Source organism: Mastomys coucha, unplaced genomic scaffold (genome assembly GCF_008632895.1).
Source record: "Mastomys coucha isolate ucsf_1 unplaced genomic scaffold, UCSF_Mcou_1 pScaffold21, whole genome shotgun sequence".
In the NCBI taxonomy this organism is placed as follows: Eukaryota; Metazoa; Chordata; class Mammalia; order Rodentia; family Muridae; genus Mastomys; species Mastomys coucha.
The window spans coordinates 38,501,022-38,511,010 of NW_022196904.1; the positions used below are offsets into that span (position 1 = coordinate 38,501,022).

The 9,989-nt window shown below is 44.6% G+C and overlaps 1 protein-coding gene across 6 annotated transcripts in view; it reads left to right on the forward strand.

Annotated features, from left to right (window-relative positions):
• LOC116102253 (L-lactate dehydrogenase C chain) overlaps positions 1 to 8,753 on the forward strand; it is a 15,506-nt gene extending 6,753 nt beyond the window's left edge. For all 6 annotated transcript variants that reach the window (XM_031386723.1, XM_031386724.1, XM_031386729.1 and 3 more), the window contains exons 4-8: positions 793 to 966; positions 3,179 to 3,352; positions 6,484 to 6,601; positions 7,088 to 7,211; positions 8,482 to 8,753. In XM_031386723.1, coding sequence (XP_031242583.1) covers positions 793 to 966; positions 3,179 to 3,352; positions 6,484 to 6,601; positions 7,088 to 7,211; positions 8,482 to 8,646 — 755 coding nt within the window. In that variant the 3' untranslated portion in view covers positions 8,647 to 8,753. The remainder of the gene's footprint in view (positions 1 to 792; positions 967 to 3,178; positions 3,353 to 6,483; positions 6,602 to 7,087; positions 7,212 to 8,481) is intronic.
• The last annotated feature ends 1,236 nt before the right edge of the window (positions 8,754 to 9,989 follow it).

Sequence of the window (9,989 nt, forward strand, 5' to 3'; positions counted from 1 at the left end):
TCTCTGTGTAGCCTTGGCTGTCCTGGAACTCACTCTGTAGACCAGGTTGGCCTTGAACTCAGAAATCCCCCTGCCTCTGCCTCCCAAGTGCTGGGATTAAAGACGTGCACCACCACCGCCAGGCTAGTTTATTTTCTTGTATGGATTAAGGTCTAATTTATTTCTAATATCAAATAAAGCATGGTTCTTTATAATAATTAGAGGTAAATCTATTCTTGCCATTAGATTCCTAAAACAGACATGGAAATTATCAGATGTAAGCTTCTAATTTGTTTGGGTGTTCTGAAAAGCCAGTGTGTTGGGGTTGTAGTTCCACAGTGGTTCTGCCATGGGTTCACTTTCCAGCAACACCAAAATGCAAAATAACAGAAACCAGAGAGAGCTACTGAGTTTCTTGTCCCAGATCTTTCTGTCAAATAGAAACGTGGGTTGAAGGGAATGACAGAGTAAGAGGCAGCAGTGTGAAATCTGGCAAGTGGCAACAAGCCTTGTTTGACTTCTGTAAGGTGCCACAGTCTGTTTCCAAATCCAGGATCCAACAGCATGGGAGAGAAGCTTATAGAGCCAAGGTGCAGTGGGTGGCCATTCTAATGGAAACACTTTCTTTTTGAGACAGGGTTTCTCTGTGTAGCCCTGGCTGTCCTCACTTTGTAGATCAGGCTGGCCTCAAACTCAGAAATCCGCCTGCCTCTGTCTCCCAAGTGCTGGGATTAAAGGCGTGTGCTACCACCGCCCGGCGGAAACACTTAAAAAAACAAACAAACAAAACACTTTCTTCTATCTCCTTCTTAGACTACAATGTGTCTGCCAACTCCAAACTGGTTATTATCACAGCTGGTGCAAGAATGGTGGCTGGAGAAAGTCGCCTTGAACTACTCCAACGTAATGTCGCTGTCATGAAAGCTATCATTCCCAGCATAGTCCAAAACAGTCCAGACTGTAAAATACTGATGGTCACAAACCCAGGTGAGGTCCCCCTTCCCTTTCTGAATGATTGGTTCATAGTATTCCATGATAAATCTCACTAAGGTTGCACTCATGGGTAATAAGCTTCAAAGTCAGCCATGCCATAAGTTTTGATAGATGCCATCACAGCAAGATCTGGAATATCTGTTACCTCTGAAGGGTTATGTGCTCATTTGTAGTTCATTCCTCATCCTACCACTTGACTCATTTTCTGGAACTTCATAAACAAAACCAGACCAAAACCAGTCGTGAGACAAACCTTTCTACCCAGCCCCATTTACAGTGCAATTATTTTGGATTCATCTATGTCTGGGATATGTCTGTGATTTGCTCCTCTGCATTGCTAGACTCTCCTGTTTGTTTCTACATGTGTGTGATGTGATGAGCATGTATATGCTCCTGCATGCACAGAGGTTGGTGTCTTCCTCCACTGCTCTCCAGCATCTCCGACTGAACCCAGAGTTTGGGATTTTGGATAGACTGTTGACCATTAAGTTCTTTTTGTTTGTTTGTTTGTTTTTTGGTTTTTTGAGACAGGGTTTTTCTGTGTAGCCCTGGCTGTCCTGGAACTCACTCTGTAGACCAGGCTGGCCTTGAACTCAGAAATCTGCCTGCCTCTGCCTCCCAAGTGCTGGGACTAAAGGCATGCACCACCACTGCCCGATGGACCATTAAGTTCTTAGATCAATGTCTCTGCACACCCTGACTCTTCCAGATCCAGGGTTGTAGATGTACCTACCATGTCTTGCTTTTTACATGGCTACTAGGGATCTGACCTTAGGTCCTCATGTTTGCTATTTTGTGGAGAGCTGGAGAGGTGGCTCAGCAGTTAAGACCACTGGCTGCTCTTCTAGAAGATGCAGCTTTGATTCTCAGCACCCACATGATGACTTCAACCATCTAAGCACATCTAGTTCTACCCACTGAACCATCTCTGAAGTCCTCCTTATTCATTTCAAATACTATTTTCCCCTGTTGGTGTTTAAAAGTTGGTTTATTCTATGTGTATGAATGTTTTGCCTACAGGTATCCATGGATATCACATGCTTGCCTGGTACCCATGGAGGCCAGAAGAAGTGTAAGGTCCCCTAGAATTTCAGTTACAGATAGTTGTGAACCATCATGTGGGTGCTTGGAACCAAACTGGGGTCCTCTGTAAGAGCAGCACATGCTCCTAACCACTGAACTGCCTCTGCAGCCCATTGATGATTCTTTTTTGTTGTTGTTGTTTTTGTTTTTCGAGACAGGGTTTCTCTGTGTAGCCCTTGGCTGTCCTGGAACTCACTCTGTAGACCAGGCTGGCCTCAAACTCAGAAATCTGCCTGTCTCTGCCTCCCAAGTGCTGGGATTAAAGGCATGAGCCACCCCTGCCCAGCGATAAATTTCTAAGGATAACATGAACATTCATGTGTAAGCATGTGTGTGATCATACATCTTCCTTTCTTTGGTGTCAGTGATGGGGAGGGTAGGAGAGCACAGGTGGGCTACAGACTCTGAAGTGTTTGGCTCTTAGAAGCTGCACACAGATTTTCAAAGTCCTGTGCAGTGTTTTTGACATTCCCACCAGCACTGTGTCCCTGGTGTTTTTGTCAACCCTGCTCTAATCAGCCTTTCAAAAGTTTAGCTTCCAGTGTCTTCATTTTTGAAGATAAATCTGGCCAGATAATATGTGTTGCCACCCTGGCTGTTGTCCCACATTTCCTAACTCTGTTAATTCTTCTTAGTTTTTTTATTTTAAAATATGTATGAGTATTTTGTGTGCATGCATGTCTGTGTGCTACATGCGTCACTGGAACCTCTGTCAAGAGAGGGGTACTGAATCCTCTAGGCCTGGAATTACAGATGGTTGTAAGTCATAAAGTAGCTGGCACTCGCTGGGCAATGGTGGCACATGCCTTTAATCTCAGCAGTTGGGAGGCAGAGACAGGCAGATTTCTGAGTTCGAGGCCAGCCTAATCTACAGAGTGAGTTCCAGGACAACCAGAACTATACAGAAAAACCCTGTCTCGAAAACAAAAAAGATTCTGCTTGTCAATGATTTAATGTAAAAATCCTGAGTATGCCAAAATCCTGAGTATGCTTGCCGTTTAGATTCACTGGACTTTAAACTATGATAAATCTGGATTTGACTCCCAAGATAATTTCTCTATTTGGAAAACAACTGTAGAGAAACTGCTATGGATCTTTCATTGTTTGACATTGTTCTTCCTAGTGGACATTTTGACATATGTGGCTTGGAAGATCAGTGGCTTCCCTGTCTGCCGTGTGATTGGAAGTGGCTGTAACCTAGACTCTGCTCGTTTCCGTTACCTGATTGGGGAGAAGCTGGGTGTCAACCCTACAAGCTGCCATGGCTGGGTTCTCGGAGAACATGGGGACTCCAGTGGTAAGTGTGACCCAGTTGCTGTCTGAGCAAGGTGCCCTTCTGATTGGCAGTAATGCTCTTCTTCACAGTGTAGTCTCTGCCAATACAGCTGCATAGCTTTGATTTTGTCATTTTTGTGGGTGCATGCATTTTTAGACCAGCCTGACTTACAAAAACAATTCCATGTCTGGAACAAGGATAAAATGGATTGATGCATAACTATGCATAAATGGAGAGAACACTGAGGTGACTTGATGCATTTGCATGTGACATAATCAAATCACCTTTGTGGTCGCCTTGCAAACCTGTCATTTCTCTGTGGTAAGAATAGTCAAACTTGGCCAGTCTGAGATAGGTGATACTTTAAAATCTCTTATTTTATTTATTTTTAAAACTTTTAAAACATTTTATTTATTTATTTATTTATTTATTTATTTATTTATTTATTTAATGTATGTGAATACACCGTTTCTGTCTTCATGCACACCAGAAGAGGGCATCAGATCCCATTACAGATGGTTGTGAGCCACCATGTGGTTGCTTGGAATTGATCTCAGGACCTCTGGAAGAGCAGTCAGTGCTGTTAACCACTGAACCATCTCTCTCCAGCCCCTAAATTTCTTATTTTAAATTATGTGTACTCTGGTGTTTGTGTGTGGGTATGTATACCTGATGCCTGCAGAGGCCAGAGGTGTCCCATTCCTCTGGGAGTGCAGTTACAGGTGGTTTTGAGCTGCCTGATAAAGGTGCTGGGAGCTAAACTCAGGTCCTCCAGAAGGCCAGTATCTGTTCTAAACCACCAAGCCAACTCTCCAGCCAGAGACCATATTTGACCGCAAAGAACAAGGACTCCTGAAACCTGGGCTGGGCTGAACCTTGTGCTATTGCTGAGAATGACCTTGAATCTTGCTCCTCCTGACCCTCCTCCTCACGTAGTCTACCTGCTAAACTCTGTCTCCAGCCTAAGAGCACATAATTGCTTAGGACAGTGTCCTACTCTGCACCAGGGTGCTTCTCTTCACTCAGACGTGCATGCCACCCCTCAGCCCCATTTTCTCCTCCTTACCCAGCGCCATAACCTTTATTTTTATTCTCTACTTTCTCATGTCAGGGTATTATTATTATTATTATTATTATTATTATTATTATTATTATTATATTTCATATGTAAACGACATCGCTTCACAGTTGACTTTCTGTGTGTGGCTTTTATTGATAGACATAACCTCCTGTTCTATTCATGTTGTAACAAGTGACAAGTTCTTGAGGCTGAGCAGTATTGTACCACACAGACACATCCCACCTTTTCAGTCCATCTTTAATGGACCTCTGGCTGATTGTAAGTCGTGCAGGTGCACAGTGCTGCAGTAGACACGGGCAGGCAGCTGTTGTCCTCAGCATCCTGACCTCCTTTCTTTGGTTGTATTATATACCCAGTAATGGGATGTTAGAGCACATGGTAGTTCCAATTTTACCTTCTGAGGCACCACCATATTGTTTTCCACTGGATTCACAGGATGCCATGAGCTGCCATGTGAATGCTGGAATTGAACCCAGGTCCTCTGGAAGAGCAGCCAGTGCTCTTAACCACAGAGCCACTTCTTCATCCTTCCCCGACTCCTCCCAGCATCTTTTTTCCATCACTTTTTACCTTATAGTTTGAGTCAGGATCTCTCACTGAACCTGGTGCTCTACTAATGCCCAATAATCTGCATAGCCTGCTTGCCTGGGAATGCCTGTATCTGTGCCCTGGTTTCTATGAAGGTATTTGGATTTCATCCCGTTCCTTATGTGACTACATATTGCTCCTCAGCGCTGTTGCTGTGGGGAACTGTGGTGTTACTGTGCAACTCTTTCTTCTCTAACTGATAACATGTTTCTCAGCAGTCCCTTTTCTTTGTAGAATCTGCATTTTTATATATTGCTTTAAAATGCTTTCTGTACCATACTTATAAATAATTCAACTATGTGTCTTCTAATGTGTCTTGTTATTTCCCTTTCTGTCCATTTAAAACATATTTTGGTGGCTAGAGGGATGGCTCAACAGCAAAGATGGTTCATTGCCATCTGTGACTCTAGCTTCAGAGGATTCAACACTCTTCAGGGCCCAAACTCACAAAGAGACACACGTGTGCTTAAGTGAAAAGCACAAAAATACAAACAAAAATAATAAAATCCTAAAAAAAATAGGCCAGGTAGTGGTGGGGCACGCCTTTAATCCCAGCACTTGGGAGGCAGAGGCAGGCTGATTTCTTGAGTTCGAGGCCAGCCTGGCTACAGAGTGAGTTCTAGACAGCCAGGACTATACAGAGAAACCCTGTCTTGAAAAACCAAACCCAAACCAAACCAAACCAACCAACCAAAAACAAAAATAGCCTTAATACCTTGTTTTTATATATGCTGTCAGATAGCATCTTAACATTAAAATCCAAACCAAAGGGGGCTGGTGAGATGGCTCAGCTGTTAAGAGCACTGACTGCTCTTCTAAAGGTCCTGAGTTCAAATCCCAGCAACCACATGGTGGCTCACAACCATCTGTAATGAGATCTGATGCCCTTTTCTGGGGTGTCTGAAGATAGCTACAGTGTACTTACATATAATAAAAAAAAAAAAAAAATCCAAACCAAAAGTCCATCCACATGTGGTAGTGAACAACTGAAATGCCAGCACTTAGGATGCTGAGGGAGGAGGATTAAGAGTTCACAGACATCCTCAGGTACCTAGCAAGTTCAATACTCTCAACCAACCCAAACCAGGAGTGGTGATGTATGCCTAAAAGGTGGGAGTGGAGGCAGAAGGATCAGGAATTTGAGGCCATCTTTACCTATACACTGAGCTGAGGCCAGCCAGAGTTACATGATGCTGTCTTAAACCTGTCAACCAACCAACCAACCACAAAGTGTGTAACACAAGCCTGTCATGCAGTTCTTGGGGCAAGGACAGGAAGACATGAATTTGAAGGTAGCTGAGGCTTTCTCAAGAGAACAGAAACAGAACAGAATCCTTCACCCCTGCCCCACCCCCAACAAAACATCACCCAGCACTGAACTCACAAAACAAAAACAACAAAACATCACCCAGCACTGAACTCACAGTAACTGACTTTTGGCAAGAAGGGCTCATGTGGAGAATTTTGTTGTTATCCTTTCTAGTGCCCATATGGAGTGGTGTGAATGTTGCTGGAGTAACCCTGAAGTCACTGAACCCAGCAATCGGAACTGACACAGATAAGGAACAGTGGAAGAATATTCACAAGCAGGTGGTAGAAGGGTAATGGTAGTTATGTGATTTTTTTTAATGCCCTAATAATCAGTATTAAGATTACACCTTAGAGGCTGGAAAGATGGCTCAGTGGTTAAGAGCACTGACTGATCTTCCAGAGGTCCTGAGTTCAATTCCAAGCAACCACATGGTAGCTCACAACCATCTGTAATGAGATCTGATGCCCTCTTCTGGTGTGTCTGAAGACAGCAACAGTGTATTCATAAGCATAAAAAAAAAATACACCTTAAGCAAGGCAGTGGTGGCGGCTCACAACTTTAACCCTAGCACTCAGGAAGCAGAGGCAGGTGGATCTCCTTGAGTTCAAGGCCAGTTTGGTTTATAGAGTGAGTTCCAGGACAGCCAAGGCTACATAGAGAGAAACCCTATCTTGGAAAACAAAAACAGAATAAATTTTGCAAGTGGTCACTGGCTGCTCTTCCAGAGGACCTTGGTTGACATCTCATGAATTTTTTTTTTCCTTTACAACTGCAGAGGCTATGAGGTCCTTAAGCTGAAGGGCTATACCTCTTGGGCTATTGGGCTGTCTGTGACTGATCTGTCGAGATCAATCTTGAAGAATCTTAAGAGGGTGCATCCTGTTACCACACTGGTTAAGGTATGCATTGAAGAAATGTTTATCATGCCTGGTCACTAGTGAGGTTGAGTGTAAAGTAATTTCAGAATGAAGCAGGTGACAGAGCTCCCTAGAGCTCCCTTCAGAAACAAGTGTAGGAAAAGGATGTGCTTCTAGAGAAGTTCCAGGGAGCATGAAACTCTGGGCATGCATGAGGGGTTGGGATGTGCTGTCAAGAATCTTGATACCTTGACCCTCTGTGCTCAAACCAAATGTGTCTACAGTCAGAGCTCTTCCATTGCCATTCATAGTCTCAGCCTCAGCCACATAAGGATGAGTGAGAAGGTGCAGGAAGATGAGAAGAGTTCACTGGATGTGTCTTATCCTCCAGGGGTGGTGGTGGTGTGGGTAGCAGGGGCAGCAGATGCTGCCTTATGCCAGTAGATGATAGGTTGCCCAGACTATAAGTGTCTCACAGCTGTTTCTGTAGCCGTGGCTTTGGTTATGGGAGTTTTAAGAATGTTGGGCTGCCAGAGTTCCACAGCTAAGTACCTTAACCAGCATGGTAACAGGATGCACCCTAAGATGAGGCTCCACATCTCCCATGTCTCTGTCAGTCTGTGAGTCTGAGGGTGGAACTCCAGGAAAGGCAGCAGTTTAGGGGAGTACAGAAGGTCAGGAATACATCCCAAGGCCATATTCTCACATACTCTGCTGGGTGTGTTAGAGTAGCCCTGGGGTTTCATCTGTGGAGGTTTGAGAAGCCATCTGTTGTAACTGGTGTTCAAACTCTGTGGTGCCCTCTGTCGAGGGTAGAAGTAGAGGCTCCCTGGTCACCACTTACCTTCCCTCAATGTGTCCAAAGGCTGCTTGCTCTCAGACCTTCACCAAAGACAGCAGCACTTCCTTCCCCTTAGACATCAAGATGGTCTGTGTCTGTTCAGGGATGAAGAACGTTTTGCCTTTCCCTGGTCCTTTTTGGTTTTTTGAGACAGGGTTTCTCTGTGTAGCCCTGGCTGTCCTGGAACTCACTCTGTAGACCAGGCTGGCCTTGAACTCAGAAATCCCCCTGCCCCTGCCTCCCAAGTGCTGGGATTAAAGGCATGTGCCACAACTGCCCTAGCTCCCTGGTCCTTTTTAAGGCCTCTGGCACATTCTTCTTTCACTGGCCATCCACATGGTCCAGGACAAAGATCTCAGCTCTCTGAAAGATTACTATGTCCTCTGCATAGCCACAATGTCTCCCACACGCTTTTATTCTAGAGCTTTCTTGCATGGTGGCAAGGGAAGCAATGATATGACTGTGTTTCAGGGCTTTCATGGGATAAAGGAAGAGGTCTTCCTCAGTCTCCCTTGTGTCTTGGCACAAAGTGGCATCAATGACATTGTGAAAGTCAACTTGACCACTGAGGAGGAGGCTCTTTTCAAAAAGAGTGCGGATATACTCTGGAACTTACAGAAGGATCTGCAATTATAAAGTCTCCACCTTTGACTGTTTTAACAGATGCACCATTGATCACAGCATTCCCATTGCAAGTGTTTCCACATCATAAAAAAATTCAATAAAATTTTGGAAACCTGTAACACCAGTCTTTTTTCTTTTTTTTTTTTTCCGAGACAGGGTTTCTCTGTATAGCCCCGGCTGTCCTGGAACTCCTGTAGACTAGGCTGGCCTCGAACTCAGAAGTCCGTCTGCCTCTGCCTCCCAAGTGCTGGGATTAAAGGTGTGCGCCACCACCATCCGGCTGTAACACCAGTCTTAAGGTTAGAAAGATTAATACCAAAGGCATCTCTCCCTTCCTCCCCCCCTTTATTTTTGAGACAGGGTCTTACTATATAGCCTTGGCTGACCTCAAACAGAAATCTGCTAGCTCCACCCCCCTCCCTCCATGCTGGATTAAAGGCAGCACCACCAGGTCCCACGTCTTTCTAGAGGTGTAGTCTGCACAGGGCAAAATTTCATTTCTGAGCAACCACTGAGTGAATGGCTCTCAAGTTTATATGTGACAACTCATTGCAACACAGAACTGAAGTTCTCACAAAACGGGACATACTTCTGATTCTGAGACTCCTGACTCCTGGTGTCCTCTCTTCTACTACAATGTTAACATTCACATTGCTTCATAAGTTCCCAAGTCCGTGTATCCTCTTCACTAAATATAAGATACTATATATCATGGGGCTAGAGATAACAGCTCAGTGGTTAAGGGCACTTGCTGCCTTTCCAGAGGTTTCTGATTGTTTCTAGCACTGATTCAGTTTACAGCACAGTGGCTGTAACTCCAGTTTCAGGAGATCGGACACCTGCACTCCCTGAGCTCCAGGTACACATGGTGCACAGGCATACGTGCAGGTGAAACATGACACTAATAAAGCTTAGAAAATCATATCAGAAGGAAAACAGATGCAACTTTGGAAGTGAGGTAGGGCTGGGTATAGTCATGTCAGTACCTAGGAGGCAGAGGGAGGTGGAGGTGGTTTGGTCAGCAAACTACCTACAACTGTAGTGCTATGCTGAGGTTAGGACTCTGTCCAGGGTGCTTCAACTGCTGGCCACTAATGCTAGAGAACAGTCACTGCCTTTTGACATCCAAGGTGAGAATGTGTGTGCTGTTCCTGACTTAATCATGCAAGCCATTTCCTTGATTCCATGAAGAATTTGAGACAGACACTGGAAATAGACAAAACCTAAGAAACAAAGTGCAAAGATGACATACTGATAGGGTAGGATTCCGCAGGAAACAGGCTGTGAAGACACCTGTCTTCTAGAGATGCTCCCATTGGGTCAATCATTGCTCAGCTGCTCAGCCTGTTACTACC